The sequence below is a fragment of the Jaculus jaculus genome, chromosome 12, assembly GCF_020740685.1.
Source record: "Jaculus jaculus isolate mJacJac1 chromosome 12, mJacJac1.mat.Y.cur, whole genome shotgun sequence".
In the NCBI taxonomy this organism is placed as follows: Eukaryota; Metazoa; Chordata; class Mammalia; order Rodentia; family Dipodidae; genus Jaculus; species Jaculus jaculus.
In genome coordinates, this window is record NC_059113.1 from 16,668,941 (window position 1) to 16,690,048 (window position 21,108).

The 21,108-nt window shown below is 45.9% G+C and overlaps 1 protein-coding gene across 1 annotated transcript in view; it reads left to right on the plus strand.

The window, feature by feature from the left end:
- Positions 1-21,108, plus strand: part of Ppp2r2a (protein phosphatase 2 regulatory subunit Balpha) — a 57,165-nt gene that overhangs the window by 18,351 nt on the left and 17,706 nt on the right. The window contains exon 3 of the mRNA XM_004665829.3: positions 14,799-14,896. Coding sequence (XP_004665886.1) covers positions 14,799-14,896 — 98 coding nt within the window. The remainder of the gene's footprint in view (positions 1-14,798; positions 14,897-21,108) is intronic.

The following is a 21,108-nucleotide window of genomic DNA, read 5'->3' on the forward strand; positions in this document are numbered from 1 at the left end:
GGCTTGCAAAGCCAAAGGACCCAGGTTTGATTCCCCAGGACCCACATTAGCCAGATGCACAAGGGGTTGCATGTGTCTGGAGTTTGTTTGCAGTGGCTGTAGGGCCTGGTGTGTGCATTCTCTCTCTCCCTCTTTCTCTGTCAAATAAATAAATAAAAATAATTTTTTTATTAGTGTATACAGTCATGTTTACCATTGTTAGTCTCTTCCATGTCCTCCTCCCTCCACAGGGACCCTCCTCATTGGGGAATGAGAGTCATGCATTGTGGGGTTAGCCATCAATTACGGGGTAAGAGGCAATGTCTCTGTGTGTAATGTCCCAACCTGTGGCTCTTAACAATATTTCCGCCTCCTCTTCCATGAATTTCCCTGAGCCATGTTGGGTTTGTTTTAGGTCTGCTTCGGTGATGAGGTCTTGGGAGGCTCTGTGTCTCTGGATATCTGGTTGGGTAGGAGTTGATAGTTCTGTGTACCTTGTGCTGGTACCAGGTGCACCAAGAAAGCAGCACTCCTGCTCATTTCCCCAATTACTCTTAGTTTGGGGCCCTTTTGAGGTGTGAAAATAAATATATTTTTTAAATAGATATTTGGTTTGTGAGCTAAAATATTGTTAGTAACTGCAGATTACCACTAATGGGCACAGTGCTAGGTGCCCATTGCTGCTCATGGAGTTGCCGGGGCTTTTCTCACAGCGCGTCCTGCTGCTGCTCAGCTCTGAGTCTCTGGCTCTTTTAGACTGTTGGCGTGTTGTGCACACGTGACCACTTACTGAGTGTTGTAGCTGGGTAAGGGTTTACACTCTGTTTACTTCAGAAGCTGAGGCAGCTGGATTGCCACAAGTTTGAGGCTACTCTTGGCTATAGGCTATATTGCAGCTATATTGCAAGTACTGGGCCAGCTGGGGCTCACAGCAAGACCTCTCATCTCAAAAAAGCAAATGATAGGTACTAGGGCGATGGTTCACTTGGTAAAGTACTTGCTTTGCGGGCATGACCTTAGTATTTAACCTCCAGAGGCCCCATCCCCAATGCCAGGCGCTTGCAATCCCGGTGCGGCAACGGTGGAGGCTAGCAGATTCCTTGGGTTAGATGGCTAGCCTGTCAGTTTGTTTAGCACATTCCAGGTGAGAGGCCCCTGTCTCAAAGGTGGGCTGCGCCTGAGGATTGTTGTCCAAGGTTGTCCTCTGGCCTCTGCACAGAGGCCCATATACAAACCCTGACCACTATCACCACCACAACCATGATGATGATTGTAAAATAATACTATTAATAAAAATAAAGCTAAATTTGCCCGGCGTGGTGGTGCACGCCTTTAATCCCAGTACTAAGGAGGCAGAGGTAGGAGGATTGCTGTGAGTTTGAGGCCACTCTGAGCCTCCATAGTGAATTCCAGGTCAGCCTGGGCTAGAGTGAGACCCTACCTCAAAAAAACAAACAAACAAATCTAAATTTAAAAACTACCTGTGCACTTTAGAGACAGTCTCCTATGGAATGTAGGCTGGTCTGGAACTGGGGACCCCCCTATCTCTGCCCCTTAAATACTGGGCTTACACACACTTGGCCTGAACTGATGTTTTGAATTGAGTTTAATGACACTGCAGGTCTCCCCGCCCCGTAGAGTTCAACAAGACAATTAAATTATAGAAGAGGACTAGCGAGATAGATGGCTTAGCAGTGAGAAGCACTTGCGCGATGAGCACAAGGCTGGAGACCTAGCTCCCCAGGCTCCTGTAGCCGCTGGGTATGGCCATGCACGCCTGTAAGCCCAGTCCTGTGGGGAGTGGGGGTGAGAGACTCACTGGGGCTTGCAAAAGCTGCAGCTCTGCATTCAGAGAAGGAACTACATGGATAAGTGATGGAGGAAGGACAGGCTTGTGCACTTAGACTTACATGTGCATCCAACACACGTGAAAAAATAAGTAGAAATGAAATTACCACAGAAGAAAATACAGTGAGAATTACTAGCATAGATGAAAACATTTTTGCTTTATCCAGTGATTGAATTGAACCAACGCTTTATTTCCTACATTTATCACAGCAGAGACTTGTAAAGACGTGTAAAAGTACCTTACACAAGTAGTGTGTTCATTTCTAGTGAAGGTTGGTGATCTAACTCCATGTGTTAAAACAAACAGACACATTCTGAAATGACCCAACAAGTGTATTGGTATCAGTATCCTTGGAAACGTGGGACGAATGCCACTGAACTGTGACAAGAACTTGGCAAATGGGACAGCATTACTGACTGTTCTAGTGTTCATTTATGTGGCTGAGCGCCCTCCTGAGGAAGAAGTGTTGAGTAGCCAGAGTTAGTATTGAAAGCTGGGCCCATAGTAGTAGTTGATGTGGTCCCCCCCACCCCCCAGGTAGGCTTTCATTCTAGCCCAGGCTGACCTGGAATTCACTTTGTATTCTCAGGGTGGCCTTGAACTCATGGCTATCCACCTACCTCAGCCTCCTGAGTGCTGGGATTAAAGGCCTGCACCACCACGTCCAGCCTGGTATTTTGTATTTTGAAGTAGGAATTTAAAAACAAACAGCTTGAAGTGGTGATGCAGCCTAATGATAAGAATGCTTGTCTAGCAAGTACAAGACCTTGGGTTCAATCCCTAACAGTACAGACCTCCCCCCCCCCCCCCCCCCCCCGCCTCCCACACACAGTGGGGTTGGGGTGAGGGTGGGGTAGGGTTACTCATGCTGGCAGAAAAGAGCCAGCCATGAATTGTAGAGTAGAAACTGCTGTAAGCTGCTGTGTTGGGCCACAGCTCTGCTGCTAGGCCACATGATCATTACTGTGTTTATAAGCTGACCAGGAAACTTGGTAGGCAGCCTCCTAAGATGGCCCCAGTGAATACTGCCTTCTGGTATTCAGATCCTTGTGTAATCTGGTCCCTTGAGTGTGGCTGGACCTAGTGACTAGCTTCTACAAGCATGGCAAAAGCTATGAAAGGTCATTGAAAGGACGAGGTTACAAAAAAGCTTGGGCTGTCCTCCTTCACTTGCTTTGAGGGAAACCATATTCCACACTTGAGAACTCTTGAATCTGTGTGGCAAAGAACTGACAATGGCTAGTGAGCATCCGTGTTCACCTGACACCTGCCAACAGCCACCGCTGTGATTTGGAAGTGGGTCCTCCTGTAGCCAGGCCTTGACATGACAGTAGCTTTCCAGCACGTTGACTGCAGCCTTCTGAGGAGCTGTGAGCTAGAGCCCCGGTTTTACACCCCGTCACACCCCTGACAGTGACAGGTGCCGTTCGTAGCTACTGTTTTGGGCATAATTTGTTCCTGAGCAAAAATGCTGAACTATGTAAGAAGTAACATTGTAAAGAGTCCTCCCCCATAGGTCTGAAAGTTTGGAACTTGGCTCTGATTGTTTTCTGGTTGAGCCCACTATGATTCTTTTTATATATTTTTATTTTTATTTATTTATTTGAGAGAGGGAAAGAGGCAGAGAGAGAATGGGTGCCCCAGGGCTTCCAGCCATTGCAAACAAACACCAGATGCATGCGCCACCTCGCGCATCTGGCTTTTTGTTGTGTTTTGTTTTTTCATTGGGGGGGGGGGTCTCACTCTAGCTCAGGCTGACCTGGAATTCACCCTGTATTCTCAGGGTGGCCTCGAACTCACAGAGATCCTCCTACCTCTGCCTCCCCAGTGCTGGGATTAAAGGCATTCGCCACCATGCCTGATGACTGTGGACATTTTAGATGGCGGGTACCAGCAGGGCTGAATTTCCATTACCTTATTTTGGTTGGATTTCTGTTAGAAAGATGGTGGAATGGCACTTGGGGAGTCTTAGAGCCCGAGACTTGTGTTCTGGGAGGGAAACTTTGCTTCTTGCTTGCCTAGCTGAGAAGCCATCAACTCAGAGGCAGCATGAGTCAGTTTCAAACGTGCTTCCCGGAATAGTGTAGCATAGGGAGAGGTCTCCATCTAGGGCGGATGATAAGGGTTCCCTTTGCAAGCCAAGCTTGAGACTGTCAGCATAATTTCAGCCCAGGTGGTTTAACTGCAGAGCCTCTTTACCCTCTGATAAACATCAAACAAAGCCATGGGAAAGAACACTTCTTATTTGGAATCAATGATCACTGGAGGTGTCTGGAGACGCCATGTCGCCACGATCCAGTTTGACTCACAGCCTGCCCTCATTGTGTCCATCTCCTCCGTCAGCCTTTCAGATGCCGCACGCAGCAGCCTCTGCTTCTCTCCCTGCTGCCAGCAGGAGCAGGAGCATCCACGCCCGGGTTTCTTTCTTTGCTTACTTACTCTCAAGAAAATCAACTCTGTCCCATGACTTTAAATGCCATCTATAAGCTAATTATGTCTTAGTTACATCTTTTCCCTAAGCTCTTGTGAAATCTACTTAGTCCCCTGTATGACATTGCTGGTTTTTTGCTACTTGGAGTTAGGGTCTTGCTCTAGCCTGACTTGTAATTCACTATTGTAGTGTCAGACTGGCTTTGGAGCTCATAGCAATCCTCCTATCCCTGCCTCCCTAGTTGCTGGGGTTAAAGGTATGCACAACCATGCCTGGCTCAACGGGGTTGTTTTGATGTCTGTTTGGAAGCTTCCCTATCTGACCTGCTGGGCCTGCTTAAGACCTCGGTGCCATCCCCTGCAGCCAGCCTGTTCTGACAGTGCTTCTCTGCCTGTCTTCTGAATCTCTGATTCTGCCCCATCTCTTAGCTGTCTCCTCTCTTAGTCACAACCACTTTAGACATTCATACAGTCAATAATCACTTTAAATCACGAGTTAGGAACTCTCTGGTGACTTCTTACCACTCAAAATCCACAGTCTCTTCTCAGTACTTTCTGGCTCTGTCTGGTCTTGCTGGCTTTCTTGCTTTTATCAAGATTGCTAACCTCTTTCCTCCTTAGGCTCTTTGGTTTTCAAGGTAGTGTCTTGCTCTAGCCCAGGCTGGCCTGGAATTCAGTATGTAGTCTCATAGTGGCCGTGAATTCTGGGTAATCCTTCTACTTCTGCCTCCCGTGTGCTAGGATTAAAGGCATGCCCCACCATACCTGGCGTCTTTATATTTTTTAGAGTACTTAGCCCTACCCTAATAGGTTTTTTTAAAGTAGTAATATATTTATTTGGATACAGACAAAAAGAGGCAGACACAGAGTGAGCTTGGGTATGCCAAGGTCTCCTGCCACTGTAAATGAACTCCAGGTGCATGCAGTCCTTTGCATCTGGCTTTATGTGGGTACTGGGAAATTAAACCTGGGCCATTAGGGTGTGCAAGCAAGTAATGTTAACTACTGAGTCATCTCTCCAGCCTCCCTAATGAGTTTTATAGTCATCTATACTTTGTTACCATTACAAGAATGTAGAATCCATGAGGATCTCTAGCCCTGCTGGCCTAGAATTTACTATATACTAGGATACTGCCTCCACCTCCCCACCTGGGCTGAAATTGCTTTTTCTATGAAGAGACATGTGGCATTCTTTTTGGTAGGTGGGTTTTGTTTGGTGGGTTTATTGTGTGTGTGTGTGTGTGTGTGTGTGTACACACACGTGTAGTGATCAGAAGACAACCTCAGATGTCAGTCGTCACCCTCCATGTTGTACGAAGCAGAGTCTCTGTTCACACCTTCATTTTATAGACTACCTGGCCTGAAAGCTTCTAGGAGATTCTCCTGTCTCTGCCTCACAGCTTACTATAGGCATGCTGGGGTCACAGGCACCTACTTCATTGTCCAGCTTTTATTAAAAAAAAAAATAACTTTTTGCAAGTAGGGGGTGTGGTGGTTTGATTCAGGTATCATCCATGAACTTAGGTGTTCTGAATGCTAGATCCCCAGCTCATGGCAGTTTGTAATTAAAGTCTACTGGGGACACTGTATTGTTGGATGTGGGCTTATGGGTGTTAGAGCCAACTTCTTGTTTTTTTTGGTCAAGACATATTTGTGTCACTTTAATACCTCTCCCGATTATTCTCAAGTCCGGCGGGGCTCTACATGCAATGAAATGTTTCTCACGGTATCGGGCACCTGGTGTGCACAGCATATACATCATATTATGGATTGACACCTGCATAAAACTACAGATGGGCTCTGACAATAGCTGCAAATACAGAAACCTCAAACCTATCAAGGCAACACGAACACATTACAGTATTTCAAAGGTACAATTGTGTCCCTAGACCATTGAGTGTGATTTGAGACAGGGTTCCAGGTAGCCCAGGCTGGCTACGTATAGGCAGGTGGTCAAGGAGGACCATGGTATTAGGGAGTGGGACATGTGAGCTCTGAGCCAAGACATGATGCCTCCATCTGGGTATGGTGGCTCACACCTGTCCACCACTCAGAAGGCTGAGGCAGGAGGATCACTAATTGGATGTCAGCCTAGGATACAATACAGCATATAAGCTTGTGCCCCTCACCCCGACAAAGAAAACCCAGAAAGGGTGTCCATTGTGGTAGAGCCAACTTCTTGCCAGTGTTTGGCACACTCTCCTGTTGCTCTTGTCCACCTTATGTTGGTCAGGAGGTGATGTCCACCCTCTGCTCATGCCATCATTTTCCCTGCCATCATGGAGCTTCCCTTTGACTCTGTAAGCCAAAATAAACCCTTTTTATCCAACAAGCTGCTCTTGGTTAGATGATTTTTGCCAGCGGTGTGAACCTGACTGCAGAGGTTTGGGGGGGGGGGTTCACACGTGCACCACGGCCTCTTGTCACTGCAAATGAGCTCCAGATGCATGAGTCATTTTGTACATCTGGCCGTGGCTACTGGGGATTTGAACCTGGGTTATCAGGCTTGTAAGCTAGTGCCTTAACTGCTAAGCCATCTCTCCAGCCCTCTCACCTAGTGCCCCCCTACTTTTGAGGTGGGGTCTCACTTGCCTATGCTTACCTGGAACTCACTTTGTAATCCCAGGCTGGCCTTGAACTCACAGTGATCCTCCTACCTCTGCCTCCCAGGCACCACCATGCCCAGCTTAATTTTTTAGTTTTAAAAATGTACAGGCAGAGAGAGAATGAATGTGAATGAGACAGAATGGGCATGCAGGGGCCTAGTGTCACTGCAAACGAACCCCAGATGCATGCTTCACTTTTACATCTGTCTTTATGTGGGTACTGGAACCTAGGCCTTCAGGCTTTGCAGGCAGGTGCCTTTGACCACTGAGCCATCTCTTTGGCCCTTCTTACCCTTTTTATATCAAGGCAAGGAAAGTCCTGGTTCTGACAGCAGAGACGTGACCATTGTGGTGGGGGTGGTTTCAGGAGACACTAGTACCAGGTTCCATTCTAATTGTGGAGATACCTTCACAAGACATGCATTGCGTGTGCCCGCATTGGATTTGTGGAGTTCATTATAAACCAGTTAAAAGTTGATGGACATACAGTGAAGATAACTCTTCTAATTCTAGGTTTGAAGTGTAGTCTGCAGCTTTCCTTTGTAACTTATACCAACAATCAGATCATACCTGTAGACTAAATAAGTTAGCAGACTGTTTACTTTTTATTGTAGGAGGGTATGGTTACATTCCATTTTATCCAAATATGATATCAGAGTATCCAGGAACAAGTTATAAAGGTGACTGGTTCCAGATCACATCTTTTTTTTTGGGGGGGGGGTTCGAGGTAGGGTCTCACACTAGCTCAGGCTGACCTGGAATTCACTATGGAGTGTCAGGGTGGCCTTGAACTAACAGTGATCCTTCTACCTCTGCCTCCCAAGTGCTGGGATTAAAGGCGTGCACCACCATGCCCGGCCAGATCACATCTCTTGAAATTACCCTGCAGACCCTGATGATTCTCATGGGAACATGACAGTGTAGGTTCTGCCAGAGTGTGGGTAGCCATTAGTCTTTGTTAAGCTGATCACATAGCATGTTCCCGTTTGCTGAGTCAGGTGAGGAAAGGTCATGAATACTTACTTTATTCCATGTATATTTCTCCATCATCTGAGGGTTGGAGAGACAGTGAACTTGAGGTGATACTTTAGCTGAGAGCACAGAGCCCTGTCCCTGAGCAGGCATGATGCCGCCCCCTGTGTCTGAGTGTCAGTGGCAGCAAAGCTGGCAAGTTCCAGCACTTAGCTTGCTTGGTCTCTAGGCTCTGCCAGAGACACCTAGAAAGAATTGCTGCTGTTCCCACTTTGTATTACAGAGTCCAGGCACCAGTACTGTCCACTTACTGCCCTGGCCACACACCTCAGACAAAGCTCATGTCTTTAAAACGTGCTCCTAAGTCTTAGCCCTCAGAGCAGTTCTGAGACAGGCAGGGACGAGGAATCTAAGGCTTTGAGGATGGGTTCTGGCCTGAACATCATTCATCCAGTGGTCAGAATTTGGAAGTTTTAGCGGGGTATGGTGGCACACCCTTTTAATTGCAGCATTTGGGAAGCAGAAATAGAGGATCACCATGAGTTTGAAGCCAGCCTGGGCTGTAGTAGTGAGTTCCAGGTGGATCAGAATGAGATCCTATTGGAAAAACAAAAGACAAAAATAAACTACAGAATTTGACAGTATATTTTTGGCCATTCCCTGTGCAAGTTCCCTTCAGAGGTAGCCCTGAGAAAGTGTGGCAGATATGCTCAGGGGAGAGTACCACAGCTCTTGGTAGGGGGCCTGAGTGGACCCCAGCAGTCATGAGCAGCTCCATCTTAATCTGTAGTTGGCAAACGTCGAATTCTGCATGTGCCTGGCGCAAAGGCAGCGGGAAGACAGTGGCCTCCTGCTACCCGGCAAGGTTGGAGGAAACATTGCCTCCAGGTGCCTGTTGCTCCCGCGTCCTAGCAGCGCCGGGTGGAAAGTGTGCATGGGGCTCAGGCAGGAGCCTTGAAGGAGAAGGAAGGGCAGGTGGAGGCTTGTTTCCAGGAGCGTGTGAGTTGGCCAAGTCTTTACTTCTGAGGGGAGGAGGTTTCCCCCCAAAGGTACAACCTTGGGCTTCAAAGCGCCTGTGACATTAATTCTTCAGCATCCACTGTCTGTGTGGGAGGATTGTCCTGACCTTGGGGAAAGATAATGTGAACTTTGAGCTCCCTCTAGAGGTCAGCAGTGATAAAAGATCATCATGCAGGTCTGCATGGAAAGACCTGTATCTCTACAGCGAGCCCGGGCTAGAGTGAGGCCTTACCTCAAAATAGCAGGTCTAAGAAATCCATAGACTGCAGGGGACATAAGTAAATGTAATACAGTATCCTGGTTGCTGAGTGAGGTTTTGGAACTGGAGAAGAATGCAGGGGGGAAACTAGTGGAAAGTAACGTGCAGTTCATGGAATGATGCACTGGTGGCATGAGGCTCCTGTCTGGGCTCACACGGCGGTGAGGTGAGGTGAGGTGAGGTGAGGTGAGGTGAGGTGAGGTGAGGCAGGGCGAGCAGTGGAGACTAGGTGAGCGGGGACAGGAGTCCTGCTGCACTGCTGTGGAGAAAATGGTTCAGCTTGGTTAGCTTTTACTAAGTGATGTTTGAGAAATGAGTTAAGTTTGGTTTTAGCTCTATAATTGCTGCTGACAGTCAAGTAGGTTTGGGCACTACTGTCTCAAGTGAGGGAAAGCATGGTAGCTAAGCGTGGCCTGTTTATCCCCTAAAGGTTCTAGTCTTGGCGCACGCACAGTCTGGTCTCCAAGCATGGCCACCTGTGAGGTGGAGCCTGGAGGGGAATGCTCAGGTCATTGGGAAGAGATGGACCTGGCTCTGGAAGGGACCCAGGAGTGAGTTCTTAGGAACTTTCACAAGTTGTTACTAATCCTGAATCCAACCTGCAAGCCTTGGTCCCCAGCTGCCCAGCCGTGGTATTTTGTTGGGACATGGGCAGCTAACACAAAGCCCATCCCGCGCCCAGGCTGCAGCAGTCTGTTGCCCTCTCATTCGCATCGTTGTTGAAGCACTGTCGTTTCTCTAGTACTGGAGAGCCACGGCCACGGGGAGGGCTAGGCGGCTTCTGCAGGTGAGTCCCAGGTCAGCCTGGGCTAGAGTGAGCCCTCCTTTGAAAACCAACAAAAAGAGCGCACTTTTGAAGACTGTACGAATACAAAAGTTAAGCTGCTGGGCGGGCCGACTTGCGCCGCCCATCCCCGAGTGTGGAAGGCTGAGGACCGAGAGCTGGAGGTCAGCCTGGGGCTGCGGAGGAAGTTCCTGGCCCACTGTTCCCGTCCCCCAAATACAGTTAGAGATCACAGCATTATACTCCCGTTACTACAAATGGTGGTACAAAGATTATATTGTACATAAGTACATCTGGTATGTACCATTTACATGAATTTGCTAAAAAGACCACTGTTATCTATGGTGATGTTTCGTGGGAGGGGTGGATTTCAAGCTTTCTTATTCTTATTAGTTGGTTAGTTTTATAACAACCATTATGCCATTTTCAGTACTTGTATTGCAATAGTGATTTTTAATCTTTGCCCTAAGAGATTTTAAGATTACCACATAGTTCATTAGAACGATCTGGATAATTTTTTTTTAAATTTGTTTTGGTCTTTTCTCCTTTTTTTTCTTTGGCTTTTTCAAGGTAGGGTCTTGCTTTAGCCCATTCTGACCTGGAAGTCACTGTGTAGTCTTAAGGCTGTCCTTGAACTCCTGGCAATCCTCCTACCTGTGCCAGTGCTGGGATCAAAGGTGCGCGACCTGTCTTGTTTTGGTTTATTGAGGTAGAGTCTTGTTCTAGGCCAGGCTGACCTGGAATTCACTAGTCTCAGGGTAGCTTCAAACTCAGCAATCCTACCAGTGTCTCCCAAGTGTATTTATTTATTTGAGATAGAGAAAAAAGCAGAGAGAATGTGTGTACCAGGGTCTCTTGCCACTGCAAATGAACTCCAGACCCATGCACTATGTTGTGTGTCAGGCTTACGTGGTTACTGGGGGCGGTGAAACCTGGTTCTTTAGGCTTCGTTGTCAAGTGCCATAATTGCTAATCCATCTCTCCAGTCCCTTTTAAGCTTTTTTTTTTTTTCTTTTTTCTAGGTAGGGTCTCAATGTAATCCAGGCTGACCTGGACTTCACTGTGTATACTCAGGGTGTCCTCTAACTCAGGGCTATCCTCCTATCTCTGCCTCCTCTGTGCTGGGATTTGAGGCATGCACCACAATACCCAGCGTTTTATTTTTTTTTAATATTTTTATTTATTTATTTGAGAGAGAGAGAGAGAATGGGCATCCAGCCACTGCAAACAAACTCCAGATACATGTGCCACCTTGTGCATCTGGCCTACGTGGGTCCTGGGGAATCTAACCTGGGTCTACTGGCTTGGCAGGCAATCACATTAACTGCTAAGCCATCTCTCTAGCCTATGCCCAGCTTTTTAAGCTTTTCAAAATGTATATATTTATTTGCAAGAAGAGAGAATGAGAATGAATATGGGCACACCAGGGCTTGTATGTGCCACTTTTTGCATCTGGCTTTACATGGGTACTAGGAAGTTGAGCTTGGGTCTTTAGGCTTTGCAGGTAAGTTCCATAACTTGCTGAACCATCTCTCCAGCCCTTTTAAAAACTTTCTATTGGGCTGGGGAAACGGCTTAGTGGTTAAGGCGTTTGGCTGCAAAGCCTAAAGACCCTGGTTCGATTCCCCAGGACCCACGAAAGCCAGATGCACAAGGGGGCACATGCGTCTGGAGTTCGTTTGCAGTGGCTGGAGGCCCTGGCGTGCCCATTCTCTTTCCTCCTCTCTGCCTCTTCCTCTGTCTCTGTCTCTCAAATAAATAAATAAAATATTAAAAAAAACTTTCTGTTGACAACCTCTGTTTATATACACAGTGTACCCTGGTCATTGTAACCCTTCTCAGCACTGTCTTTTGTCTGTCGCCATGTCCCTATACCTTCTCTCCAACTAGTCTTTCCTCCTCCTTCCCCTCTCTTCCACTCCCCCTTTTCTTTCTTTGGTTTTTTTTGAGGTAGGGTTTCACTTTAGCCCAAATTGACCTGGAATTCAGTGTGGGTGTAGGTGTGTAGAGAGAGAGGGGAGGGAGAATGAATGAGAATGAGTGCACCAGGGCCTCTAGCCTCTGCAAACAAACTCCAGACACATGCACCACCATGTGCATCTAGCTTATGTGGGTTCTGGGGAGTTGAACCTAGGTCCTTAGGCTTTGCAGGCAAGCACCTTAACTGCTAAGCCATACATCCAGCCTCCCCGCCCCCCAAAAGTGCTTATTTGTTCATTTTTTCAGACGTGGTGTCATGTAGCACAGGCTGTTCGTACACGCAGTATTTGGCTGTGTCTTAAGTGCACAGTGGGACAGCAGATTGTCCAGAGGGCGACATCTTCCCTTTACACTAGCCACATTAGAGTGCGCCGTCATCAGATGAGTAAGATAGTTTTTTCCTTTCTAAACTTCCTTTGTGCGCATACATGTACCTTAGGCACTTCTGTGGAGGCCAGAGGACACTCTGGGTGTCTGCTCCCTTCCTCCTTGTTTGAGGCCGGGCCTCTCGTGCAGCCAGGCGATTCTTCCCTGTGTCATATCAGCTTTACTAAGTGCCGCTGAAGCAGCACAGGCAGGGTCTCTTACCAACACTGCACGTGCCAGGCAAGCCGGCACACGAGCTTCCGGATGCTCTGTCTCAACCTCTCATCTCACTTTTTTTGGGGGGGGGGGATTACAGGTGCTTGCTACTGTGTCTGCTTTTACATCGGTTCTGAGGAGCTGAATCAGGTCACCATTGCCCCTGAATCAGCACCCCAGATGACAGTGCAGTTTTTATTGTAAAATACCATTGTGGCTGGTCTTAGAAAGCCAAGTGTGGTGGCACATGCCTGTAGCCCGTTCTGAGCCGATGCATGCTTCATCAAGATACCATGGCATTAATTTTACTTCGTATTTTTCGAGACAACGTCTCACTCTAGCTCAGGTTGGCCTGTCACTCTATATCCCCAGGTTGGTCTCGAACTCGTGATGATCCTCCTACCTCACTCACTCTCCTGCGTGTTGGGATTAAAGGCGTGCACTACCACTTAAAGAAATTCTGACAGTATTCCCTAGTAGCTTTCTTGGCAGTGTTTTCAGCCTTCTCCTACTTGGAGTAACAATATGGATTATGTGTGAATCTAAGTCAGTATGTGTGCGTTGTTCACGGGTTCAACATGATTTGGATTTATGACTTTAGAGTTTCTGAGACCCTCTCTCGAAAAACCAAAAAAGAAAACAAGATTTTCATCTTTTTATATTTAAAAATGGGTCCACTCCCATGCTAGGAATTATGTGTCTTAATTTTTAAAAATATTATTTATTTGGGAGAGAAAAAAGCAGGCAGGAGAGAGAATAGGTGCATCAGGGCCTGCAGTCATTGCAAACGAACTCCAGACATGGGCACCCCCTTGTGCATCTGGCTTACGTGGGTCCTGGGGAATGGAACCTGGGTCCTTTAGCTTTGCAGGCAAATGCCTTAACTGCTATACCATCTCTCCAGCCCTGCCTTAATTTTGTAGTTTTTTTTTTTTTTTTTTAAGATGTGGTCAAGGCCAGCCTTGAACTTCTGATTCTCCTGCCTCCACTTACCAAGTGCTGGGGTTACAGGTGGGCACCACTGTGCCGGGCTGTGCCATCTGCCTGCCTTCTGTTCCCGTTTCTTGGTTTAAGTAGCCTGGCGAGGATGGCAGGGCGGCTTCAGGATAGTGCTTGTCGTGCATGTGTGAAGACCAAGGGCTTGCCCTTAGCACTGCACCCCAAAACAAAGCATGTTGCTATGCCTGTCTGGGGTGAGTAAAACCACAGGTGGTGATAGGTGCCTGAGGAAGGAGAAGCACCAACCTTGAGGCCAATACAGGCTATAGCCAGACCTCTCAAACACCAGCCAGGCCTGGGAAGATGGCTCAGCAGCTTTAAGTCTGCTGTCCCAGGATCCAACCCCCAGTACCCACTTAAAGCCAGATACACGAAGTGGCACATGTATCTGGTGTTTGTCTGCAGTATCAAGAAACCCTTTTGTGCCCACTATTTTTCCCCCATTCCTGCTTACAAATAAAATTTAAAAAAATTACTAAGCTAAATATATATATATTTTTTTGTTTTTCGAGGTAAGGTCTCACTGTAGTTGAGGCTGACCTGGAATTCACTGTGTAGTCGTCAGGCTGGCCTTGAACTCAAAGCAGTCATCCTACCTCTGCCTCCCAAGTGCTGAGATTAAAGGTGTGCGCCACCACACCTGGCTAAGAAAATACTTTTTAAAAGCATCAAGCTGCTGGGTTTGATGGTGCACACCTTCAATCCCAGCACTTGGGAGGCAAAGGTAGGAGGATCACTGAGTTTGAGGCCAGTCTGGAACTAGAGAGTAAAGACCAGGTAAGCCTGAGCTAGTATGAGATCCTGTCTCAAAAAAACTGTAAGAATGGGCTGGAGAGATGGCTTAGCGGTTAAGCGCTTGCCTGTGAAGCCTAAGGACCCCGGTTTGAGGCTCGGTTCCCCAGGTCCCACGTTAGCCAGATGCACAAGGGGGCGCACGCGTCTGGAGTTCCTTTGCAGAGGCTGGAAGCCCTGGCGCACCCATTCTCTCTCTCCCCCTCTATCTGTCTTTCTGTCTGTGTCTGTCGCTCTCAAATAAATAAATAAATAAGTTAATTAATTAATTAAAAAAACTGTAAGAAAATTCGAATGATTGTTCGGTGGTCCTATCCTAGACAGTCTGAGAAATGAAGATTTCCAGGAAGTAGAGGAACGGTTTAGCAAACTAAAGTAGGTATATTCTGGGGAAGTTGTTCTGGGGTGAATCGGGACTTTAGATTGCTTTATTTCTGATGCCAGGTTTGATAAAAACTTGCAGTGCATTAGGAACACATGAGTTCTAGAACTTTTGAGTGAGCTGGCAAAGTAACACTGATGTCTGTTTTTGTTTCACTTATACAGCGGATATCATTTCTACAGTAGAGTTTAATCATTCTGGAGAACTCCTTGCAACCGGAGATAAAGGAGGAAGAGTGGTCATCTTCCAGCAGGAGCAGGAGGTAAGTGTTGGAAACTTGTGATGTGCCATAGGTTACGGCCCGGTGTGTGCTGTGAGTATTGGGTTTACACATAGCCTTGGGTATGTAAGTGTGTTGTAAAAAAACAACATTTTCAATGCTAAAATTTGAGATTAGAGGAGTGGGTGGTGAGTGGCTGAATAATCCAAGATTTTAACCAGTTTTTAAGCCTTTACCCTCAGTGATAAAAGTTTTCTCTCAAAACCCAAAAAGCAAAGTTGCTCTGATGCTGCTCAAGGCTTTATGTAATTGAGGGGGTGGCTGGTGTGTAGAACAGGCTGAGCTGCTTTAAGATCAACTGATGGTGTACTGGGGTTTAAATGCAAAGTTTATGTATACAGTGTAATGTATAAGCAAGATGCTAGTTGACGTTGTTGAAGGAATTTACGATTAACTATATTTTCCTTTTTTAAAATCAATGTAGGCACATTTTGTACATCTGATTGATAAGGTTTCTCACCAAAATTTTATAGTAAACATGATTTGTCCCACTGGATTGTCCCTGGCACACTCACTTCATTGATAGGTCAAGGGTAACCTTTACAGTAATTGGCTTTGAAACATATGGCCCAGTCTGTGTATAACATACTCAAAAATCTTAAAGTAATGTGGAAAAATTGCAAGAATTTCAAATAAATGTCTAAATCATGGCACAGGTTTTAAAGGGTTGTGAAGTTCCGTAGGTGAGCAGAGAATCTAGTAATAATGCTACTACTTTGCACTTCTATAGCGCCTCTGACCTGAGGATCTCAAAGTGCTTTACAAACACTAATGAATTAATCCTCACAACACCCCAGTGAGGTAGGTAATCTGATTTTAAAAGAAATGATTAATAGTGTCTGGTTAGAAGATGCACAAACACTAAATGTCTCCTTTTTAAAAATTTATTTTAATTTTTTTGAGGGGGTGGGGAATAACAATAAGACTTAAGATTCTCTTGACAAAGAATTGTCCTGTGGGCAGGGGGGCTGGATCAGTTTTCTGTTCCTGTTGTCATACAGCTGAAAATTTGACTACAAAAATCTTAAGGAGATGGCTCAGTGGTTAAAAGGTGCTTGCTTGTAAAACATGCCGGCCCAAGTTCGATTCCCTAGTACCCACATAAAGCTGGATGCACAAAGTGGCCCATGCATCTGGAGCTCAAAGTGTTAAGAGGCCCTGGTGCATTCATTCATAAATAAATTAAATACATTATAAACAAAAGAATCTTGAAGTACTTAAAGTTGACATGGGACATCATTACAATTTCCCTTTTGATATAAAAGAGAAAGTTAAGCTAAAAATAGAACAACCAGTACTCAGAAACTCTGACACGTCTTTGGTTTTTTGAGGTAGGGTTTTGCCCTAGCAACAGGTCTGGAATTCACTGTGTAGTCTCAGGGTGGTGGCCTTGAACTCACAGCAAACCTCTCTCTGCCTACTGAGTGTTGGGGTTGAAGGTATGTGCCACCACACCCAGCTGACATGTCTTTTCAGTATTTTTTTGGCTGTCGTTTTTCATGTTGGATACTCAAATATGAGCATCAGCTTTATTATTTAGACTTTAAAGCAGGCTTTTTCATTATTTGCTCTGAGTCTCCTTTTTACTGAAAGCTAATGGTTCTCTACACTTTTTATGTTGAAGAAAGATGTTTGGAGAAAGACTTAGGGAAATGAATTTTCCCTTTTGTGTTTGATCTTAGGGATAATACATACACTTTGCATTCTGGGCGACTCAGGAGGCTGCTTCAGTGAGGTCCTGGTGTTACTGTTATTTTAAAAGGTAGCTGGAAATACTTTTGAGAATGAAGTCATTTTCACCTTTAGTAGCTGGTATCTAGGACAAAATGAGGCAAATGGTTGTTTTTAGCTGGGCTCAGTAGCTCAAGTCATTAAAAGTCTTGTGTTTTCTAAAGGCTGCCAGAGATGAATTTGTAAACCAACTCCAACACTAGTGGAAATTGCTCAAACATTTTACACGTTAGAAAATAAGGCTAAAGGTGTATATTAAAGAACAGTCCCCCATTTTTTGCACTCCCACTGACGATGCTAAAATGCCTTTTCAATAAATAAGTGCTCTTCTAAGAAGAAATGAGCAGAATGACTTCTTTTGGGGAATGGTAACTGATAGGAAAAATGTTGTTTCTGTCATCCTTTCCCCATAGTAAAGAATTCAAGACAAGACAAGTCTGGGTGTGAGGCTCAGCAGTAGAGCATTTGTGTGGGGTGTGCCCAGCATGAGTGCTGGGATGGAGGGTGCACCCACCCACGCCTGGCGCATTTCCTTTTTGTTTTTTCGAGGTAGGGTCTCACTCTAGCCCAGGCTGACCTGGAATTCACTATGGAGTCTCAGGGTGGCCTCAAACTCACGGTGATCCTCCTACCTCTGCCTCCGGAGTGCTGGGATTAAAGGCGTGCACCACCACGCCTGGCCGCATTTCCATCTTCCATCTTCTACCGGAGCTTCTAAGCACCTGTTGTCTTCAGGGTCTGTGTATGTCATTGATTATAAATGTTTGCTTTTCCCCCCAACAGTCATGTGGGTTTTGGGAGTTCACAACTATGAATTAGTAAAATTTAGCTGGAAAACTGGAAGGGATCTTAGAAATAACCTTTTCCTCATTTTAGATAAATTCTGGTTTATTTATTTTTTTAATACTTCTTTTATTTTAGAGAGAGAGAGAAAAAGGTTAGCAGAAAGAGAGTGAGTATGGGCACACCACAGCCTCTCTGCCACTGCACACTAACTCCAGACACATACATCACTTGGTGTAACTGTTTATGAGGGCACTGAGGAATTGAACCTTGGCTGTAAGGCTTTGCAAGCAAATGCTTTGATGACTAAGCTGTCTCTTCAGCCCTAAATCCCAGTTTAGTAAGGAAATAAAGGAGTGAAGGTAAAAGGATTCCCTGATATAATGGCAGCCATATGTAATCAGTGAGTTCAAATTCTGGTAAACAGAATTATAGTACACATGCCTTGAAGTAAGTGAGCCATCTTCCTAACTTGCAACTGAGATAGCTTTTAAAAAAATTATTTATTTACAAGCAGAGAGAGAAGAGAGACCGAAAGAATGGGCATGTCAGGGCCTTCAGTCACTGCAAAGAAACTTCAGACACATGCACCTGGCTTTACTTGGGTACTGGGGAATAGAACTCTGGTCATTCGGCTTTACAGGCAGGTGCCTTAACTGTTGAGCTTTTTTAGCCCAGGCTGACCTAGAGTCTCAGAGTGGCCTTGAACTCACTGTGATCCTCTTTACCTCTGCCTCTGGGCTGGTGTATTAAAGGGGCGCACTACCACATTCAGCTTGAAATAGCTTTTGACAACAAAGGAAATGACAGCTTTTAGGTCTTTACCTTAGTTAGCAAAAAATTGAAAACAGACTTCGAGAAGGGTGACTTGTGATTTTGAGCAACTGCTAGTAGTGACTAGTTTGTCAAGGTTTTTTGCTTCTGTGGAACTCAAATATACTGGTGGGCAGTTGTTTAAATAATGGTTCTCAGTGCTGGAGAGGTGGCTTAATGGTTAAGGCACCTGCCTGCAAAGCCAAAGGACCTAGGTTCGATTCCCCAGGACCCACGTAAAGCCAGGTGCATAAGGTGGTGCATGCATGTGGAGTTCATTTGCTGTGGGTAGAGGCCCTGTTGAGCCGATTCATACATTCATTCTCATTCTCTCTCTAATAAATAAATAAATTTAAATTATCCAAGTAATGAATTCTCTGCTTAGTCTGGACTTCCACCCCCACCCCCACCTCTGATTGAGGGTCTCACTGCAGCCCAGGCTAATCTGGAATTCACTGTGTAGTCTCAGGCTGGCCTCGAACTCATGGTGGTCTTCCTATCTCTGCCTTGGGAGTGCTGGGATTAAAGATGTGCGCCACCACGTCTGGTTGTTTGTTTTTTGTAGTTGGTGTATATATGTTCGTGGGTGCACGTGCATGTTCTTAATCTGCGGAAGTGTGCATGTGCAGCCTCATGTGTCTGTGGAGGCCAGAGGCCAATGTTGGATGTCTTCCTCAGTCACACTCTACCTTGTTTACTGTGATGTGGTATCTCACTGGACCTGGTGCTCACCATTTTGGCTCTACTAGCTGGCCAGCAAGCTGTAGGGAGCATTGGGATTACAGGTGGGCACCGCTGTGCCTCTCTGGCTTTTACTTGGATCCTAAGGATTGAATTTGGCAAGCACTTTACTGACCAAGCTATTTTATACCTTATAGTCTATATTCTTTCAGATTGAGGCCTTTGATTCCTGTTTTCTAAGACTGCTGATAACTCTCAGTTTTCTCTATGGTACTGGGAACTTGAACCCAGGTCAACAGGCTTTGTAAGCAAGTGCCTTTAGCTGCTGAGCCTTTTCCAGCCTGTTTGTTTTTATTGCCCCCACCTTTTCTCTCTCTGTCTTTCTGTCTTTCTTTCTTGTCTTTCTTTCTTTGTCCTAGCATTGCATTTCTAAATTCCCTTGGTATATAAAGAAACTTCAGAAAGCGTGCTTATTACAAAAGAAAAATAGGATTGTTAATATATGGTATTCTCTTTTAAATCTTTCTCCCCCACCCATTTGCTTCCCCTCCCCCCCTTTTGTGTGTGGTGCGTATGCGTGTTCTGGTGGTGCAGATTTATGTGTTTGTGCATGCATGTTTACATATACATTAGGGTTGGCATGGTTTGATGTTTCATTTAAAAAAAATTTTTTTACCCCGAGGTAGGGTATCATTCTAGCCTAGGCTAACCTGGAATTAACTATGTGGTCTCAGGCTGGCCTTGAACTCACAGCGATCCTTCTACCTCAGTCTCCCAAGTGCTGGGATTAAAGGTGGGGGCCAAGGGCTGTGTGCCATGGTGCATGTGTGGGAGTCAGGACAGCTTTGAGGTGTCTTTTTTGAGACAAGGTCTCTTCTGCCAGAGTAGCTATGAATTCTCCTGGCTCCACTTTCCATCGTTGCAATCAAACTCCTTTTAACCACCCAGCCGTCTCTTTAGCCCCTTGATGATTCTTTAAGTGAAAGCCCAAATTTACATGTTAGGAGTGATGCAGCGACATTGCTTCGTAGGCCTTCTTTCTTAGTTACGAGTCAGTGGTTGGAGAGACCTTAGCCACACGTGTGGCTGAGGAGAGGAGGATGAATGGAGTCTTGTGCATTTGTCAGGAATACTGTGTGCAGAATGTATGGCATGCTAAAGATACCCTTGTTTTATGAGAGTCAGTCTGTACAATGGGCTAAATTCCTTTTCTAGCTGCTAGCTTTTGACTGTCTTTGCAGTCTCTTGGTGGAAAGTCATGCTGGGGCATACATAATTTTTTCAGTGCTTTTCAAGATTACAAGATGCTAAACTGCTTCTATCTCATGTCCTCTTTTCTGGTTTTGGATTTTTTGTTCTGTTTTGTTTTGTGTTTTGGTTTTTCGAGGTAGGGTCTCACTCTAGCTCAGGCTGACCTGGAATTCACTGTGTAGTCTCAGGGTGGCCTCGAACTCACGGCAGTCATCTTCCCTCTGCCTCCTGAGTGCTGGGATTAAAGGCGTGCCACCCTCTGGCCTAGTTTTGGATTTTTGAGGTAAGAGTCTTGATGTAGCCCAGGCTGACCTGGGTGGAATTCACTAGGTAGTCTCAGCGGCCTCAAACTCACAGGGATCCTCCTACCTCTGCCTCCCGAGTGCTGGAATTAAAGGCGGGCGCCCCCACGCCCGGCTTCTTCCCACTTTTTACCCTCAGTTTCCTTCCTGTTCTTCCTGTAGTCCTCTTCAACTGTTGAGCGCCTCCTGGAGGTGGTTCTGGGACACGTGGCAGATCGCGTGGACCCATGTCGTTCTTGAGACCAGAGGTGATACTCTGGTTCTGGTTCTGCTCCGACTCCCAGAAGCACTTTCTGTTTTCATTAAGTATGTGGCCTGCCTTACCTGAAGTATATGGACCGTTTCTGACAGTGTATTAATAAGTTTCTGTCACTCTAAGTCTTAGGTGTGTGTGTATGCATAATGCTTTATATTGAAGTCCCGTGAGCATTACATTAAAAACCAAAAGCTACAACAGCAATCATAAAAGCTTAGTTGTAAATTTTAGTGTATTGTAGTTTTAAATGGCTAAACTCCATGTGACTGGGGGAGTGATTTAACAGCATTTCTGCTGAACTGATCGTTCTTGGGTGAGGTGATACTACTTTGGTATGTGAGCATGGTGATGGAACAGGAAACTGGTCTTTACCTCCA